Source organism: Folsomia candida, unplaced genomic scaffold, assembly GCF_002217175.1.
Source record: "Folsomia candida strain VU population unplaced genomic scaffold, ASM221717v1 Fcan01_Sc025, whole genome shotgun sequence".
In the NCBI taxonomy this organism is placed as follows: Eukaryota; Metazoa; Arthropoda; class Collembola; order Entomobryomorpha; family Isotomidae; genus Folsomia; species Folsomia candida.
Window position 1 is genome coordinate 1,193,254 of NW_019091217.1, and position 20,278 is coordinate 1,213,531.

The window sequence follows — 20,278 nt, forward strand, 5'->3', positions numbered from 1 at the left end:
ATATGGGCATGAATGTGGGTCATTAAAGCCATAAAAATGTATACATTTGAGCCTTAACAAGAGTAAAATTCTGCCCTTGAATGAGGAACGCATAACCATGCCACGTTTAATCCAATCAGAAAATCGAAATCAGGAATTATTCCTTGTGTGTGCACTCCATGCTCAAATGAGTTGGATTGAACAGGTAGATGTGTACATAATATCACAGGTAACAAGGCACACCGTCCGTCCATTCGTCCGTGGGTCCATTATTATTATTATTATTATCAATGTTCAATCAGTCGACCGACATCCGTCACCTCGCATATTATCCTCATCACTGCTCAGGGTGACTGACTGGAGGGAGGGAGGAGAGGTGCGCTCAGTTTTCGGGGAGAACAAAAGATCCAATGTACCATTAATGACAGTAATAGCGAGGAGCCAACAGCAGCCAACCAACGTCGGGTTATCATTAATGAGTCAAAATTCGTTGGAGGTACAACTGCAACTACAATTCGATTATGGGAGCGTATTGAAAATTAACAAATCGGTCTGAAATTTGTGTCGAAAGATGAACCTGATTCAGTGAGCATTGAACATGCATATGCTGAGGAGATGATGAACATAGTGTAAAACTGTGAGTGTAACTGTGAATTGGAATGGTTGGTTCAGTTTAGGTAATAATAAAGTCAGGAATTTCAGCATTTTACTCGGCAATTTGATATTTTTAACGTACCCTAAGAATCTCACCCCCATAAGCAAACACACGTCGAGCTGCATCCCATAGTTCCACAGCCGATTGATGATGTACCCTTCGTATCGTTCTGTTCTCCCCCTTTTACTTTTTGAGCGAGGAGGAATAATGAGCCATCAGTTTAACGCTGTGAAAAACAAATCGGATCGAGATTCCTGAACTGTGATGGTTCACTGATTAAATTTGTTGTGACAAATTATGTACGGGGATGAGCATTTAGATCTGATGCGGGATAAGGTTCGCCCAGGTAACAACTCACCATCAACCAAATGCACAACTGGGCTGAGCTCAAATGGTTTATGTTCCTCCTCGTTGTGCATCGTACATGAACATGATACACATGTCCACTAAATGTACGCTTATCCTGCTCGTCCTATCTCCTGGACTCTGACTTGTTTCCACTGGAATGAAACAAGAAGAAAACATGGGGACACTGCACTTGACAAGGTTTTGCAGGAGAGGTGGATGGATAGATAACTTTGCTCCACGGATTGAGGAAAAAAAGTTGACAGAAATACCAAAGTTCGGGCTACCTGTTCTTTATTTCGTTCTGGCAGAGGTGTACACGTACGTGTGCATAGCAGACATTGTGGCAGATGCAATCAAACTGGGTTATAGGTTGATTTGCATAAAGTTATTTTGCATAACGGTCATATTGCCTAATCTTTATTGAATAAACACCTTTTCACATAACAGTACTTTTTACATAACTGAATGTCACATAATTTTAGGATTGAGTATACTCATGCATGCAATAGCCAATGAATTGGTAAGTCTAGGATTTCAAGTATATTTTTGTAAGTGTATTTTTGGGTTATTAATATAACTGGCACAGGTATTTATACAATCAACTGCAAGAATGTTTAAGGGTTGAAAAAAGATTTATGTACTAGCTTCAAAAGGAATTTAAATGTAGATTGATCATGTAAAGTGAACTTATACTTATACCATCTGACCATTTCAGGGCCAGGCATTTCACGGAATACTTAGCTTGGTTCCCCTTTTGAACTATTTTTAGTGAAGAAATTCTACTCAATTTCTTAGAAGCCCATTCCTTATTCTTGAAATTTAGTTTGTTTATTGGAACACTGTGCGTGGTGTGAGAGAACCAAGGCACCAAAAATGCTGGACAGAACCAAAATTTGTACAAATCGAAAGAAAACTAAGATTATGCAAATACTAGTTATGCGAAATTGTTATTTTGCATAATTTGAAATTAGACAAATTCCCATTATGGGATATGTGCATTATGCAAAATAAATTATGCAAATCAACCGGAGGCCAATCAAACTGTCCTCTGACAATAATTATTATCGCGTCCTCTTCTATAATTTAATTTGCCCTGTTTGCCCAAAACATTCAGGATGATTTCTTGCTCAGCCACTCATCTCTTATCATGAAATCAAATCTCGTAATAAAAAGTCACCACAGAAGACTCTTTTAATTGCTTATCCCAAGATCAGCTCAATAATGCTTGGCTTTTTATTGATCCCTTAATCCGACAGCAGAGAAAATCGGAGAATAGTGTTGTCATTGTCATTATGTTTTTGGGCTTTAACAAAGAAATCAGCCCAAGCAGATATATTTATGTACATATGTACATCCATACTACGTGTGCATACATACACAGTACATACATAGGTGCATGTATTTTCATCTAAACATTCCACGTATCTGTTGAATGGACAGGTTCTCAATTTCTGTTTGTATTTAGAAAAGTATCGAATGGCATCGTTAGTGAAACCCAAGTCCCACATAAGCATCATTATTACTGGTTTAACCAACATGACTACATCCAACCACCACCACCCCCTTCGCAACAATGTGGACGAGGTGAAAATTTTTGGTGCAATGAGATCCACACACACAGCTTATTAAAAACACTGCTATGAGATGTCTCATTTTACATGTAGAGTGATACACTCCACGAAATGCAGAACAGGAGAAAATGTTTGTTGTGTCAACATAACGCAAGGATGGATTCTGCTTACGGGAGAAATACTGGACCATAAAAAATTCAGAACGTTATTGATACTGGGATGTAAAAGAAAATGATAAATGAGGGTGTAAGATTTCCATCAGAAGAAAAGGTAACCAGCACCAAAAGGGAAAGAGAGAGGAGGACGACAAACAACGACCAGGCTTGGTTGTTAGTGATACAACATTGATACATGGCAAAGGAGGCAGCAGGAGCATAATAATCTATGATGTGGGACATTTCATTGTGAGACATCTGATATTTCATCTTATCATCACGGTCCATCTCAAGTGCAACACTGCTCACTCACCTCAAGAAGCAAGGGCGACATTGTGTGTTCTGTGCTCAAGGAACGAAAATCTACAGATAAGTAAAGACCAGCCTCTTGGTGTGTGTGTGGAGGTAAATGGAACTGAATAATCCACCTTAGTTAACATACGACGTGCACCTATATTTTATCCACCAAAATTCACTTATCGTCATCCCTGATCCACATTTACTCATGGAGGGAAACCCGAGAGGACGTGTATCTGCTTATCCAACTAATACTGCCACGAAATAAATTGATGGATTCTCTTCTACACCCTTTCTCATCATGTGCATGGCAGATCCGTATAATCAGATTCAGATGCGTTCTTGTATCAGCACTACCATCATTTCAGCATCCATTGAGAAAGCCAGGCAGTAAGTGGAGGGGTGGTTTGTTGGGTTTGGGACTTATTTGGTCCAACTTCTGCTGTTCTTCTCGCTCGCAGTTCTAAAAAATGTACCCAAACAGATCGGGTTACACATCGTTCGTCGTCATGACAACCCCTTTTGTGTATTTTTTGTCCGAGTAACTCGATATCCTCAAATGCGGAGAGGAACGGAGACGGGAAAGCAGCAGCATGAGTTGGTTGTGTTCTGTCTGATATGCGCCACACCAACGAACGATTCGTCATCACTAACTAACCAAACGAAATATATTTCATGTGATCACGTTAATAAAGTCTCCAAGCAAAAGCAGGGATCGCAACAATAACGACGACCGGAACAAAGGATGAGATGCGAGTGGTTAATGAGAGAATCAGCGTGAATACGTGCATGAGGCATTGTGGTCACATTGTGTTCGAGGAGTGGAGTCACGGGTGGAAAGTGAGACGGATTTTGTCATTCCAGCTTTCTCTTTTAAGTTTTTGTACTCCTTCTGGATTTATTTAAAGACAAATCTTTCCGTCATCCTCCATTAAGTACAATTGCATCCCTGCAGTACTTGGGCATGAGACTGAATGGTTACGGAGGAATGCGACAAAAATGACCAACGAAAACTGATGTGACTGCTGCTGCTGAAACTATTAAAATAATAAAGAATGCGCAAACAATGCAGTTGCACCAACCTAGAAACCGTTCAGGCTGCCGTAAAAATATTGACTGCGTCCGACATGGGCTTTGTGAAGGGGGATTAAATCAGCACGTCCGAGACCATAACAACTCCTCCCGATCTCTCATCGCCATCTACTCTCGAATCTAAATCACGTTTTATTACACAAAACGGTGGGGGCTCGCCCATTCTGGAGGCGTTACTATCACTGCACAAACAGTCTCATGTCCTCTCGTCCCTTTTTACACTCGACTAACTCCCACAAACCATTAACCAAGCAGTGCCCAGCACAGTTGCAATTACGTTGGCTATATCAAAAAAGACAAAATGATGCTCTATCTGTCATTACATAACAGGACTGAACATGGACGATACGAAATAATGTGTGCTTACGTATGGCATCATAATAATAACTCAACTAGGACATTGCACAACAATGGTGAGACTCTGCTTATTGCTTCTCTTCTGGCAATTCCGGTCATTTCCAAATATGTAGCCATACCAAGAACATTTTGTTGTATAAGACAAGCCGTATGCTGAATACAGTAAAATAATCCTCTCAATATTACTCAATAATAGAGCAAGAAATCATGACATTTTCAAGCCGTTCCACATCCACAATCTCAATTTCCCCATATGCGACTTTCACCTCAGATTTTATGTATGTATGAATATCCGTAGGGCCAAATATTATATTTCTTTGGACCCAATTTTCCTAGCCAGGTTATTATTTAAATTGATGCGTGTAATCTGTACACAGCATTGGTTAAAATCTGAAGCGTGGCACGAGAAGCGAAAGCATATTGAACCAACAAAAATATTCAGCAGGGTGGTGGGCGTAAAAGCTTATGTATCATTTTAGTGTCTGCCTCTCTCTACTCGCTAATTAAAGACTCGCCATTTAGCAACAGCGACAAACGAATCGTTGAAAAGATTTAATTTTAGCACAAGCAGGTTTTTATTGGTTTTTGGGCATATTCGCACAATATGCATGCCCACTGGCTGAGCTTATGTATGGTTGTTCTGTTTGCGAATCCTTCTCATTGCAGAGCAGATTTCGTATGAAGATTAGAGGCGAACATAATGGGAGAGAAGGTGCTTCATGAGCCTTCTCTTTCATTAGCGGGTTTGTCCTTAAGTGCCGATATCCCAGCCCAGCCGAGTAATTTTTCATTATTTTTATTGATCTCGTAACCAGCCACTAGCACAACGTGTAATTAGAGATAATATGATCGTGAAATGCTTCGACTCGATCCCTTGATGGAATTATGGGAGATGCGGCCCTGTCTTGCAGAGTGGCCGTCGCTTATTGCCTTCTCCTTCGTCCGCGTCTGGTTATAATCTCTGATGGATGCGCTCTATTGGTAATTTTTCCACTTTACTACGCGAAAGTCAGATTATTAAAGATGGATGAAATGACCATTTAAACGTAATTCACCAATTTACATCATTTTGAATAATGGGGGACACACAGAGACGACGAGGAGTCGAAATATGTACAAAGATCTTGTTCAACGTCTTGTCTGTTGACAATTCTCGTCACAACACTGTCTGTCATAACAGATAATAATTAACTGGGTAGGTGAAAGTGTCACAAGAATTATGAGGTGGCCAGAGAATCGCGAAAGACATGTTGATGACCACATGTTGATGTTTTTTATGCTTTCAATTTTTGACACAGATGAGGAACGTTATCTACGCATTTATTGTTCATTGGCCATTGTCTGTAACCGTCCCCTAGGAGTAGAGAATGATGATGAGATGAGAGGACTCTCATTTCATCATCATTATTCCATAACGCCTCATCCAATTTTTCAGTAATGAAAGATTGCACCAAGGAAAATGGAAATTCTGAAATTAATATTGAAAGGAACGTGTGTGTGGATTACTGTCACGACTGGATTTGAGGGAATTGTGTTAGACATTGCACTTTTGACCATTTTCAAATTTTCAGTCAGGTTTGGTATGCAAGTGGGATTCTCAATTTCAAAATGAATGAGCACGGTATTGAGAGACCCAATGTGCTTTACAAAAATTAATAAACACTTAAATTGTAATGGAAGATGGCGAGTTTTGTAATAATTGAAGTGTAAAACATATCCCAATAATTCTCGCCTGGTGTACTCGTGCATAATGTTCATAAATATTAAGCATGCATGAAATGAAACTTCTCATTCTCTCGATCGGCAAGGTAAAAAGGTCAACAATTACACCAGATTGGTCTGATTGATCGTTGGATCACTTTGGTGCACGAGCTCAATAAATTAATCAGGAATTAGAATTTTTTTAGTAGAAATTCTTTGATTAATTTGCATTTATTTCGCATAAATTGGTCGTACTATTTTATATGTACAGGGTGGTTTAAATGTCAGGTTACAATGGAAAATTTTGCAATGGGAAAAATTCGCAAATATCCATTAGTTACCTCAATTTTGCCTCTGACATTCAATATTTTAAGAATTTTGGGTGGAATTCAATATACGTTAGGCAATGCTTAGGCAAGAGAAATTTGCCTAAGCAAATTTTATTTGTATTCAATATTTGTTGCTTAGGAAAAATTCTAAGCAAGTGCTGAGCAAAATATGTAGGATTTTCTGTATTCAATATGCACAAATTCCTAAATTTTTTGCCTAAAGTTATTCCAGCTCGGAGGTGGAATAACGACTTGCGTAACTATAATTTAGCTTAGAAAAATATTTATTTCGACCATTTTAGACGTAGTTTGGGGCGAGGATGTCAAAAATCGACATAGTTTTGACGTGCCATGACCTTGTGACCGTGTAGACGACACCAAAGTCAAAAATGTCAAATTTTGTGTCTTCATCGTTTTAGACGTAGTTTGGGGCGAGGATTACAGAAATCGACATGGTTTTGACATGCTATGACCGTGTGACCGTTTCGCTTCACCCCTTTGTTACATTTCGCTTGCAACGGTTTATTAAATATTCTAATTATTTGCAATTACATACAAAGTAAAACTTCAAAAACAGTTTCACATATACTGGATCTACTAAATAGTGCATCACTTTGTAAGTTTAGTAGCCAAGTGGTCAAAAATAGGTTTAGAAATTTGAAATTTTTGTAGAATATTCCAAACATATCGAACTGGATATATCTACGGACAAAGAAGACTTTAATCCATTATCCATCTCGTATTTAACTTTTTTCTTCACCTCCGTCATTAGTACTTTTCCGGCAGACTGCAAGTTCATTACTAATTTTCTTCCACCGGAACAGAAATTTTCTTAAAGTATCGTCCGTTTCTCAAAGCTGGAAGTACCTCTTCCTACACAAAGCCTAAAATCTTGTTTTGAGTCGGATAGGGGAAGTTTAGAGGGCTTTTGACAAAAATTCGTCAAAAAATGCCCAAGAAATTATGAAAATGCCCATCCGAAGTCGACCATCGCATAAAACATTTTTCGGAAGGAAAATTGTCACAAACGAAAATTTTGGAGAAGCTGAAATTATCCGGATAGTGTTGCTCATTCTACAGAGTCTAGTATACTTACTTCCTTTGGAATTGGATGAAAATCTAAATTAGCGGGACTGCTATCCTCTGTAAGGTACCAGACCCCAAAAACGTAACGCGTACCGTTTTTCGAAAAATCGACGCTCTGACAAGCCAGGAAAACACCCAGGCCCAAACTCAGTGGAAAAGTTGTTAAAATAATACTGGGGAAGTATAACCTCCATCATCCCGCGCTCGTATCCTTCCCATACTATTAGCATGGTACGGATACGCACGCGGGAGCCAAATTTTGATGGAGGTTATGCTTCCCCAGGTATATGTCAGCTGCATGTGAGTTGCACCATCAACAACAAACTTCAAAAACGTCAAAAAAGGTACACTTAAAGTTTAATTAGGTTGTAAAAAATTAAGTTTGTTAAAAAGTGGTAAATGTCGGGTTGATATTTTAGCCGAAATGAAATAAGATGCAAAGAGCGGAGCATCAAAATTTTGCAAAAATTTTGTCAGTTCACACGAGGTCACAGATTTTCGTTGCCTTAGGCAACGAAAATGGCTAGGCAAAATGCCTAGCCATTGCTCAGAATTTGCGTAAGTTTAAGCATTCTTAAACTTACGCATGCCTAAGTCGACTTTATATTGAATACGAAATTTTGCTCAGCAAAAACCTTGCTGAGCATGTGCTTATCTACGCAAATGCTTATGATCGCGTATATTGAATTCCACCCTTTGTCATAAGTTTTAATAAAAATTAATAAAAATCTCAATCCCAAATCCGTAAATAATTTTTAGAAAATTTTTAGAAAATTTTTAGAAAATTTTTTTAATTTCCATTAGTTACGGATTTGGGATTGAGATTTTTATTAATTTTTATTAAAACTTATGACAAAATTCTTAAAATATTGAATGTCAGAGGCAAAATTGAGGTAACTAATGGATATTTGCGAATTTTTCCCATTGCAAAATTTTCCATTGTAAACTGACAATTAAACCACCCTGTATATTACAAATTAGTTTTAAGTTAAAACAATGTGCAATGTGTTTGTAACTGTGGCCACAGGAAATTGAACAGACAAAGAGGCTACCGGTGCGGTTCCAACTCTCATATTAATTAGTCACAAACGAACAATACTATAGATATGTTTATTAAAATCCTGTCATGCAATTATTTTTCTTGATATACTTCAGCCCTGTTTCCGTTCACATTGCATCCACAGGTGGGTATAAGATTCCAACGATTTTGACGTATGATAGTTAGAATTTGCGTAATTTTATGTGCATGAAGAGGTAAATAAGAGCCGATTCATGACAACTTTTTATAAAATTGGAGGGGGTCCAAAATGTCCCAAAACCGTTATTGTTTTTGCCAATTTTGAGAAATTGGATTAATGACTCACATTTAGACACATTTCAAATTTGGTTCAATATGGTATATCGCAAGGTCCTGAATTTTACTTAATTTTATTTTTGTCTACATAAGGTTAGCTCACTTGATGGTAAATTTTGTGACCGAGAGCTTGGGACGAGTTTGGGAGTATTTTTTGGAAAAAAATTCGTTTCCACGCGGAGTTAAGGCCATTTTAATGTAAATTTATAAAATAATGATGATAATTGTCATCACCGGCAGTGACCACGATTAATTTACACCGTTTTCATGGCGCGGTGCCATAGAAAAGGCTTCAATTATAATTATTTTATAAATTTACATTAAAATGGCCTTAACTCCGCGTGGAAACGAATTTTTTTCCAAAAATACTCCCAAACTCGTCCCAAGCTCTCGGTCACAAAATTTACCATCAAGTGAGCTAACCTTATGTAGACACGTAACTAAGTAAGATTCAGAACCTTGGTATATCGGAATGAGAAATGGGGAAGTTATGACATGGCGACAGAATTTGGCGAAAACAAGGGGGTGGCGGTGCGTGGGACATTGCGACATGTCGACAGAACCAAAAAGAAGTGTTGTGCCAAATTTCATGCAAATCGAACGAGAAATGGCGAAGTTATGGCGACGAAATTTGGCGAAAACAAGGTGGTGGCGACGGGTGGGACCTTGCGACATGTCGATAACACCGAAAAGAAGTCTCTGTCGAAGTTTGGTGGAAATCGGACGATAAATGGCGAAGTTATGGCATGGCGACGAAATGGCAACAAAGGTTGTCGCCATGCAGTGCATTTATAAGGGGGGGAGCTGTTAGCCGCCCTAAGAAGGGCGTTTCCAGAGCACACGACGAGGACGTCGCTCCCTTGTGCTCCACGCGGGTCGGCCCCCGCGGACGCCCGAATGCATCCGCGGGGGTCTACCTCCACCGGCCGGGAAAGCCCTGCCCACGTCGCCGCCTCTGCAACCGCGTTCCCCTAGGGGGCCCGTCTGACCCTCGCCTTACGAGGTGGGAGCGCACCCGTAAATCGGCCCCCATTAAGCCTTCGAACTCGGGAACCCGGCCGGCCCCAAGGGGAGTGCAAGCTAAAGAGCCCGGTCACCCAAGGGTTGGAGGTAGAGAGCCCCTCTCACTTGCCAAGCGCCACCCGCACTTTTGGCAAGCCCCGCCGGCTCCCCACCCGGTGAGCCTGCTTGATGGGAGGAGCATTGAAGGGGGGACCTTCCCGTAAGGCTCTCCCCTTGCAGCATTGCTCCCCCGGACCACCCCTCCGACGGGAAGAGAGTCGGGGCTGTGGGACAAACCACGGGTGGACCCGACTCCCCAGAGAGGCAGGGCGGCCCAAGGGCGCAGCTGCAATGGGGAGCTCACCCAGGGACACGTCCCCCACAAGCGCCTCCCGCAGACTAAAAAAATTGCGGAACGGAACTTGTACTAGGCAACTTTGTCCCCCTAAACACAAACTGTGGTCACTTTTGCAAGGAAAAGGTTCAATGACCTGACTTGAAACTGGTCAAATCAGCCTATTTTTTAGTTGAAGGGCAGTATGATCTTGCATTTAGTGCATTAAAAGTTTCAAAAAGGTCAGTGGGGGTTTTCAAAAGGAGGGGTGGCTTATGGCTGATATGCCAATATCTACATGTCCACATGTTCCGTGTTTACAATTGTTACAAATAATTCAATTAATTATATCAACGTTGTTTGGGGTGGCAAAATATCGATTCTTATAGTTTTTTGGTCGCTGATTTCGAATCTGAAGTCAGTCTTTCGATTGCGACATCATGGGAAGGAGGATATGGACGAGAAGCTTTCCTAAAATTTCGCACTAAATTAGGTGCATATATTATTTCTTTTGTCATGTCATATAATCCAATTTAAAGCGTACTGGTCCAGTACTCTGGATGGCTATCCAAGAGAGTGAAGGCTGTAATGGTACATAGAGCGGAGCATAGAGCAAGCATGTTTACCAACACGGAGTCTGGATGAGTAATCTTCCCATCAAAACAGACATTTAATTTCTTCGGCGAGTGTAGTGTCAAGGTGTCACTGTCAAATGTTTTAATTGTTAATTGGGGCTGGGCTGGACGTTGCTATAAAAAATTAGGATTATTGTCCCACGTGCCGGTGTTCTGACTTACAACTAGTTACAACAACCACGCTTTGATTTCGAGTTTCGGGAACTTACATAGTTAACAAATGTTGTTTCTGCACAGCTTTAAACGTAACTATTATTAACATTATTGTCAAGTTGGTTGGACCAGGCAAGCCAAGCTATCATTCCGTACAAGAGTACCGGATGTGGTCAATTTATCCTCATTCGTGATGTGACTAATAGTACGTCGGACTTTACAAGTTTCACATATTTATCCTGTTGGTTGAATGAGCTGACTGCTCAGAGATAGTCCTACATTAATTTTTAAAATTACTAGAATCGAGCGTTAAAAGATATATTTTTTCCACGCGTTTGAAACCAATTAATGTAAGGTAACACGATTTAATTTTAAACAAGTTGCACATAAATCAAATGTCATTACATGTATGTATTCTATATTTCAGGGGGCGTAGAATAACCAGTCCAAGGGTTTACATATTTGCTACGGATTAAATAGTGAATCTCTCTGTAATTGTACACAACATTTTAGAGTGTATAATATTTTAATCTGACATACATGAAAGATTTATTTCTAAATGATTTTACAGAATAAAATGTCGAAGCAGGCGGAAAAGATCAATTCATCAATGATCCATAAGACAGGAGACACAACTGCCATGACCTTGTCGAACCCCAATGACATCAAATTCGGAATAACCACTCCTTTTCGCGAATCAGACAAAGGAGGAGAACTGGTCCATTTGCCGCATGACAAACCAATTGCATTCGCAGTGGAAACCGTTTGCAAAGTCTGGTGTTATTCAAACCCCAGTGATTACGCCCTCAAATTTTCAGAACCACCAAGTCACTACGTCACGGAGGAAAGGAGGAAGGAGCTCAGTGGAAAATTAGTGAGCATGCAATTCTCTCCAATCAAACTCTGTGAAGAAATCATGTCCAAAATGAAGAGCAACAACGACAAGGAAATTGTGGATGGGATGGCAAAACTTTCGAGAAACGCTTCAGACCCCACGGTCGCGGATGTGTTTGTGGGCATTGGGGGTCTCCCAACACTGCTGGACTTGATGGAGAAAGAGAAGCCGATTGATTGGCAAAAGGAGGGATTTGCTTTTGCCCTACAAGCTCTTTTGGACATTATGATGTTGTCCAACGATGCGACGTGGGACAAAGTGCAATCTGGAGTAATTTCGAGGTAACTACTCCTGCGTTGTTTTATAATTTACAGCAAATTAGTACTGATAATTATGTCTTGAGTTAATGACGAACGTTTGTATTTAAAGGGTCGCGTTCTACGTAAATCGCCCTTCCTCATCTCCTCCACCAAAATTGATCGGCCCTGCGTTGCAGGTAGTGACTGCTTAATAATAATCTATCACATTCTAAATTGGATCTATAGTTTGACCATGAACACTGCGATTTTTTTTCCAGGTTTTGGAAAACGCAATTGCTTCTGGGAATGCTTACGCTCAAATAGAAAAGGAAGTCAGCCTTACAACTATGAAAATGCATATACAAACCTCTGCGGACTCTAGAGTTAAGCAAAATGCTCTTGCTCTTATAAATGCTTTATTGAGTAAAGCTGACCTCTCAAAACGGAAATCACTGGCGACGACACTCGGATCTCCAAAGTTCCGCGATACTATCATTGAACAGTTTGTAAGTAACGAGATTTAAGAATATTAAGAAGAGAGCCATTGATGAGCATGAAGAGTTAAGCTATTAAAAATTATAGCTAAAGTCGCCGGGAGATCGATCATCAGAAACTACACACGAGTTATATGTCATGCAAACATTACTTTTGAATATGTTGGATGAGAAAAGGCAGACACCAGTTAATGTACAACAGGTACATCCTTACACCTTCGTTTCTGACGTAAGTTTGTGGAGTGGATAAATTATTTAAATTGTTAAATTCAACCAAGTATGTCTTTTGTAGGACCAGGATCAAGGGGCTCTCTTTAAAATCAAAGAGTTATTTAGAATTGCATTCGAATCTGCAGACTCTTCTGGAAATTATACCGCCATCAGTTTTGACACTGCGAATACGTATGCGGCTAAAAGGGAAAAACCAAATGCGAAGAGGGACTATCAACGATTAGGATTCACGAACGACTCTAATCCAGAAATGGATTTTACCGTCGTTCCACCCGGGACACTGGCACTGGATTGCATGTGAGAATTTCCAGACTTGTAGAGTTCGAAAAATCATTGAATATTTTAAAGAGCCACTGACACAATCACACAATCTGCAGTAAAATCAGATAAACCCTTCTACGAAGTCTCCTGCGTAATGTTGGTTATTTTTTTTATATAGGTATCATCTTGCAACAGTGCACACTGAAAACTACAATAAAATTGTTTTGGATGGGATTTGCCGAGCCAGTGGAGCGGAGTGTCCTTTTGCCCGATCATCAATTAGTTTGGTCAATGTATTATCTGAACTACTCAAAATGGGGGAACAGCCAGACGAACAAAACGGAACTTTTTATCCCTTTTTCTTTCGCCATGTAAGTTTTTTTTCATTCTCTTTGCTTCATTTCTTCTACGGTACACTTGCATAATGTGTAACTTGCTTCGAATGCAGGATAAGCCCTTCGAAGAGCTGTTCTGCATTTGTTCCCAGTTGGTCACAAAAACTTGGAAAGAAATGAGAGCAACCGCTGAAGATTTTGATAAAGTATTTGACGTGGTTCGAGAACAAATTGTTCGCACTTTGCGGAAAACCCCTGAGACATTTGAAGTTGTGAGAAGTCTATTAAATGGTATGTCGTATGCTGAAATTATGAAAATTCGTCAGCAAGAGCGGTCTAGTCGTGAAGAGTGGGAGTTACAAGCGCAGCCTATTCAAGAATTAAGAAAGAAGCTGGAACCTGAAATGATTGACCTCATCAAGCAAAATAGAATTAATTATTTGGTAACAGGGACCAGATTTAACAAGTTTACATCCCGTGGCTTGGTGAGTTTTTATTTATTACGCAATTGGTCCTATAAGTTGGCCTTATTTGTATGTCTATGCAACCATGCTTATTTTTTGGCAGACGCTGATTAGAGTAAGGGAAAAGTTTTGGTTCTGCCGATTATCTCCAAATGGAAAGGTGTTTCATTATGGCGAATGTGAAGAAAAGGTTAGAGTCACTTTTTTGCAATATAAATCGAGATAGATAATCCTGTCCTGTTCTATGCGACACTGCATAATAATTAATTATATATTTCTTACTGCTAACCAAAAAGGCAACACCACTCCCTGAGGAGCTCCCGAGCAAGATAAACGTGGTTGATATTAAGGATCTGCTTACAGGAAAGGATTGTCCTCACATGAAAGAATCAAAGTACGAAGAATAATTATGGTTTCATTTGTCTTCTTGTTCGCCCAAGCTATGTGTGATTGAGTGATGGTTGTGTATAAATTTGTGCTAATTTTTCAGGGGCAAGAAAAGCAGTGGCTCTTTAGCATTTAGCTTGGTTACGGAGAAGGAGTCTTTTCAAACTGTTGACTTTGTCGCCCCAGATAAACGTACATTTGATGTTTGGACCGATGGGATTAATGCCCTGCTTGGTAATTACAAATTAGATATTTTGTAAATATCTTATCGTATATTCGTTCATTCTACTAATTTTCACGTTGTCTTCAATACAGGGAAACCAATGAATAGCGATGCTGCCAAAGAAGACCTTGAAACCTTGCTCCACATGGAAATTAAACTTAGACTTCTTGAAATTGAAGGCCTGCCAGAATTGCCACAAGTAGCTCCACCCATTCCAGAACTTCCTCTATCATTTGACTTTAGTGCTTTGCAAGTAAATGGAAAATGATGCGACACTATTGCTGATGATGCATCCTATGCATCACCGTCTATTTTTGCATAGCACAAAAATTAACTACAAAATGAAAATGACGTACAGATGAACAAAAGCATTTTATATTTGCCATTTTAGATTTCGTAGTTTCATACTAAACTTTTATACCATATTTCGAATGTTAAATATTACAAATAATAAAACTTGCTAGTCTTTGTGTATGTAGACATAACTTTAAATTAAAATATAAATATCTTGACATTCGTTAACTTTGTTTTGGCGATTCCAGTTGAATTGTTACTGGTCCGTCTCCTTGAATATTTACTTGCATATAATGTCCGAATTTACCTTCTGGAAATTAAATACATTTGTATAAAAGTGCAATTAAATAATTAAATATATTTTGCTACCTTTCACTAAATTTGAGTCGTATGCATCCTTCAGTTTAGCCACAAACTTGTCAAAGAATTCTTTAGATTCTGCTGCTGCCATTGCTTGGTGAAAATCAGGGCTGTTTCCTTTGAGAACGTGATACAAAGTGAATTGACTAACGCATAAAATCTATTAAAAAAATTAAGCGGCTTTATCAATTACAATACATGTTAGTTGTAAATAATTAACTAGAAAGGTGCACCTCTAGCTTTTTCTGAGTCACGCTTTGCTGCCATCGCTTTCCGCTGTCCCCGTCCCAAATCCGGATGTTGAGAAGTTTTCGAACACTAATTCCATACGTAATAATATTAAAAGTTTCAGAAAACTAAGCTACTTACATAAGTATCATCAAGTTAAAATTATTTAAATACAAAATGTATGTTGTTTTCTCTACATGTATTCCATATCTTTGTCGGTGTCATCTCTAGATATACCAACCAGGACACAGATCCCTTTTCCAATAGAGCTGATCAGTTCATCGTTTACTGTTAACAATCAAAATTATTTTATAAGGCAGGGTAAAATAATTACCATTTGAAAAATAAACTCTTCTATACGATTGATCTTACCTGTTACGCTAGCAGACGTCACCCGTTGAATGACAGCTCTCATGCTTATTTTATATGTTATCACAGATGATCAAAATTTTGGTATTTTGCTGCACTTTGATATTCGTTAATTTATATGAATTGGTTTTATTTAAAACATATTCACCAGAATCCAACCTTGTTGAGCGCCAACCCAATCAGTTTCACTGAGGAAAGTATATCTTGTTCCATGGCTCTCTCACTGCTTGCCCCTCTCAGATTTTGATGCGTTCAGAACCCCATGGAACAAGAAGACTCCCAAAGTGGTTTCATTGTTTCATTCATCCCATGCCTCTCCACCAAGGAATGGACACCTGAACATGGGTAACGCCGCTCAATGACTTTGTACCTACATTATCCTACAAATGCAAATGCACAAATTATAAACTCTCTTCAGAAAAATGAGCGAATACGTCTTCTACAGCAAGTTCCAGGCGATGTCCTAATCCGTTGCATCAGCTCGACCCACATTTACCATGTTCGCTCTTCTCGCGACCATACTTCGCAATGGACCATCTATGGATGGATCACGAAAAAATGGTCGATGCACCATGGACCATGGTCCGACTATGATTTGACGACTATTAACAATCATTTTATTATTTTTTTTTTTACATAATTTGATTAGTCTTTAGCAATGTCGTGCGTTAGGAATCATAGTTGATGATTTTGGTGAGTTTTATGAATTAAAATGATAAACTAATCACTACTGGTTCGGGCTAAATCAAAGCTGTATTGTGGTAGCTTTTTATGCAAAAAGGCATTCATAAACGTTCAATACTACAATCCCGTGACATACAATGAAAAAACATATATTTAAACACTACATCACCTAATTTATATTTGTTACATAATGCACATTTTTAACTATATAGTGTATAAATTGTGAGCATAAAATAGTAGCCATTGATTTTTTAAGAATAAACTCAGTTGAATGTTATGTTTGAAGACCAATTGTTCAGAAACATATGTAGTGCTTAGAATGTAACAAAAGAATGTTTCAAACTGAAAGAAAGCTATATTGAATGAGTGAACAATAGAACAAGAACGCAAACACTCGTCAGAATAAGAGATGAGCCTTTCTGAGTTATACAAATGTACTTGAGATCTTGTCTCAAAATTTAGTCCATTCTTGGCGAATGACGAGTGAGTATATTCTTCCTTCACTCATATTATTCTCAAGCGGTGCGTATATACTTGCGTAGTGTTTTTAAGGCATTGCACATCTAGAAGTATGGCGAGAGTTATACGATTTGTCAATTATTACGCATTTCAACTAGTAGTTTTTGGATTTAATTTTTCATATCAGCTAAAGTTTAGCGAATTTGACTTAAATACAAGCACTCTCCAAGATAGACAAAAATGTCTCATTATTTTCACTGAAATATCTAAAAGGTCAAATATTCGATCTCACGATGAAATTGACAATCTCTTAAGATCCATGAGTAGCCTTGTTTTGGACTTCTACGATAAACTAAATCAAACTACGAGACGGACAGATGCGCGTAGTCAAGTCCACATGACGCTGAAAGTCATCATGTCGCATCTCAATGTGAGCTACTCCAAGTGCCCAAAAGGAGACTCGGCCCACCATGTCGACATTAACTGGTCCGTGGACACTTTCCAGAAGCAGTTGGATCGAAGGAAAGGTTCCGAGCTATTCTGGTCTGGAAATATTGTGCAAGTAAAATTCATGTCGTGTAGAAGAGTCAACCGTTTCCTCACATTTTTGTTGCTCGTTGGACCCCTCGGCTTTAACATTTTCCTAGCCACACTTGTTCTTATCGCTGTTCACATCCTCACTTTAGGACTGACGCTTAACTTGGAACTGAAACTGGTCGGAAGTAATGGGAATACAAATAATATAAACTCCAAGGATCAGTATACAACGATTTCCTCCGTGGTAGTCCGTCCCTTGTTGGACCAATGTGAAGAGAGGCACCAGACATTGCCCTCCATCAAATTCTATTTCCGGTTGATTCTCTGCAACTGGTTGTTTTACTGTCTCATCATCACAGACACGTATCGGAGTTCGCTGGTGAGCTACTTGATGCGACCGCAAATCGGGATTTCATGGCTGAAAACATTTCCCGAATTGAAAACGGACCAGGAAAGACGACGAATTTTGGCACTTGGATTCCGCCCTGGGCAAACGACGTCAATTGACGAGTTTATAAATTCAGAAATAGAATCATGTCGCCACACTAATCCAAAGCGGGTCGAATTATTGCAGCATATTTTGCAAGAAATAGCAGATACAAAGGCTCTAGCGGATGAAAAGTTGTATGACATAAATAAACAGTTCACATCGGGAAATATGATCCTCGTAGCGGATAGTTTTTTATTGTCTGCCTGCGCTAGAGGATTCGAACGTTTTGTGGGTGGGAGGTTTTACGAGTTGTCGACCGAGTCAATCTCAAATCGGGTTTATTGGACTGTGAGTCCTGGTCCGTTTCAACGCCGGGTGACGAAAGTAATGAGACGCCTAAGGGATGCTGGAATCCTTGACCATTTCCAAGGACAGCAGGACCTGATTGACTACTCTCTCCTCTTTCACCAGTTGACACGAAATTTTTTAAGTAACAAAGACGGTCACGAGACAAGAAGGAGTCAGCAGGAACTTGTGTCAGAGTTAGCTGGAAACGGACCACAAAGTCTGAAACTTAAACACATTTACGCACTTCTTCTGTTACTATTGATTGGTTGGGGGATAGGTTTCATCTCGTTTTGGAAAGAATTCATTTGCCAAAGAAAGTTTGGAAAGTTTAATGACATATAATTACATCAGTTATACGATGGCTGTAGTGAAAGGTTTGACAGAACACATGTACATATTTAGACACATATGTACATATTTTATGTGTGTTCGCATCTATTGTACTCATCGTATTGTAAATGTTGTATAACTTCATAATTTTGCAAATTGCATCGTGAAAAAAATAAACTTATCCTTAGTACTAGACACAGTAGACAGGAGCATTCGTCAACAAAACCATAAACTGGCTATGTTTAGAGGAGAGGCTCAATTATGCAATAAACACAATCATAGTGACCAGTGGTGACACTAATGTCATGGCCCACCAGCCAGCAACCAAAAAAGATAATAGCCAAACTCAAAGGCTCACCAAAAATTCAATTTTGTTCGGATTTTGAAAAGAAAGAGCAAAGAGGCTCATTCATGTCAAATTGTCAAACTTGCGAATTATTAAACTAAATTATGAAAACAAATTAATTCAGTAGTTTATTAATAATGTACTTAGTCTAGTAGATTATAGTAGCAAATTTGACTATTGACATTCAAGAACATAATTTATTTCTTATCCCCCTTCATATCATCCAACTCGGTTTTGAGCTTTAAAAGTTCAAAGTCAGGAACAAACCGATCTTCGGTATATTCTGGGAGGTGGGGGTGGACCCTGAGCGTAACTCCAGCCGGAAGTGCAGCTTCAACAACGTTGATTAACACTGGCAATAGAGTAGACGGCACATCAGACATCTGACAAGTAATAGTAACAACCTTTAATTCAATATCTAAATAATTAACCAGTTTTACACTGATATTCATTTATTCCTACTTGAACGGTGCGTTCATAAATATTGAGTGGATACTCGCAGTCAATTGCAGTACTTTCCGGCTTCAATTTGGTTACTCTAAGTTTTTTGCAGGGATGTGGCCATCTAAAAATACATTATCAGCATCTACATTATGAGCTGAACAATTTGATAACTAGAGATAAGCATACGATTTAGATTACTCACGCTGCTTCTACAGTAATTCCAAACCTTTCAGCCGTGTGATGGACATATTTGCCGTATTTTTCTAATACAGGGAAATCATACCCCTTTAGTTGGATGTTTAGTAGGTCGTACGCTGGAATTTCGACAACTTTGGCCTACAAAAAGAATGAATGACATAAGGCCGGTTTGAAACGGTTAAATCATGCAAATATTTATTATTTATCTTGTTTTCTAGTATTGTTTATTTACATCTAAATATTCAGGCTCATAAATACTCCCATAACTTCTGTTGTAAGATTGATTTCCTGGCTTAAATCTCGAATGTGAAATTGACAATATGCCTTGATTACAAGGTAAGTTCGAGATGTAACGATTTCCTAGTGTCAAAGTGGTCCTGAACAATTTCGTAGCTGCCATCATCTCGTAGTTTATGGGACAAATGTAAACTAAAGTAAATTATAAATTGTTTTGCGCTAGTATTTGGGGTTTTCTTTACAATTTTACATTTTTACACTGTAATAAACCAATACCCAGTAGTAGACAAGATATTAGAAAAAATTAGACTGGATTCATTCACAAAATTAGAAAAATAAATAAAAATAAACTTGAACGAATTTTACGAAGTTGTATGAATCAAAAAGAAATTTATTGAGCCGGACCGGAAAACATGGGGCTGATGAGACGACTGGTT

The 20,278-nt window shown here is 38.9% G+C and overlaps 3 protein-coding genes and 1 long non-coding RNA gene across 8 annotated transcripts; 2 read left to right on the forward strand and 2 right to left on the reverse strand.

The window, feature by feature from the left end:
* The first annotated feature begins 10,796 nt into the window (after nucleotides 1-10,796).
* LOC110859257 (engulfment and cell motility protein 2) lies at nucleotides 10,797-15,089 on the forward strand. Of its 5 annotated transcripts, none has more exons than XM_022108158.2 (14): nucleotides 10,798-11,253; nucleotides 11,349-11,403; nucleotides 11,476-11,539; nucleotides 11,620-12,224; nucleotides 12,313-12,379; nucleotides 12,461-12,688; nucleotides 12,765-12,905; nucleotides 12,969-13,204; nucleotides 13,347-13,539; nucleotides 13,617-13,988; nucleotides 14,071-14,157; nucleotides 14,264-14,361; nucleotides 14,458-14,588; nucleotides 14,670-15,089. In XM_022108158.2, the coding sequence occupies exons 4-14, from the start codon at nucleotides 11,626-11,628 to the stop codon at nucleotides 14,843-14,845; spliced, it is 2,328 nt and encodes a 775-aa protein (XP_021963850.1). In that variant the 5' UTR covers nucleotides 10,798-11,253; nucleotides 11,349-11,403; nucleotides 11,476-11,539; nucleotides 11,620-11,625; the 3' UTR covers nucleotides 14,846-15,089. The 5 variants fall into 5 exon arrangements, with proteins under 5 accessions (XP_021963851.1, XP_021963850.1, XP_021963849.1 ...); XM_022108157.2 differs by having other exon boundaries at nucleotides 11,349-11,398; XM_022108159.2 differs by having other exon boundaries at nucleotides 10,797-11,398; nucleotides 12,765-12,878.
* LOC110859259 (D-aminoacyl-tRNA deacylase) lies at nucleotides 14,963-15,984 on the reverse strand. Its single transcript, XM_022108160.2, has 5 exons — nucleotides 15,832-15,984; nucleotides 15,657-15,747; nucleotides 15,465-15,549; nucleotides 15,241-15,391; nucleotides 14,963-15,181 (listed from the first exon to the last, which is right to left on the reverse strand). The coding sequence occupies exons 1-5, from the start codon at nucleotides 15,872-15,874 to the stop codon at nucleotides 15,096-15,098; spliced, it is 456 nt and encodes a 151-aa protein (XP_021963852.1). The 5' UTR covers nucleotides 15,875-15,984; the 3' UTR covers nucleotides 14,963-15,095.
* Nucleotides 15,985-16,034: 50 nt separating this feature from the next.
* Nucleotides 16,035-16,872, forward strand: LOC118438723. Its single transcript, XR_004837020.1, has 2 exons — nucleotides 16,035-16,173; nucleotides 16,247-16,872. It is a non-coding gene; the product is annotated as an uncharacterized LOC118438723 (long non-coding RNA).
* A 2,192-nt stretch (nucleotides 16,873-19,064) lies between these two features.
* LOC110859299 lies at nucleotides 19,065-20,237 on the reverse strand. Its single transcript, XM_022108227.2, has 4 exons — nucleotides 19,837-20,237; nucleotides 19,609-19,742; nucleotides 19,425-19,527; nucleotides 19,065-19,345 (listed from the first exon to the last, which is right to left on the reverse strand). Exons 1-4 carry the CDS (start codon nucleotides 20,005-20,007, stop codon nucleotides 19,160-19,162), a joined length of 594 nt encoding a protein of 197 aa, XP_021963919.1. The 5' UTR covers nucleotides 20,008-20,237; the 3' UTR covers nucleotides 19,065-19,159.
* Between the last annotated feature and the right edge of the window lie 41 nt (nucleotides 20,238-20,278).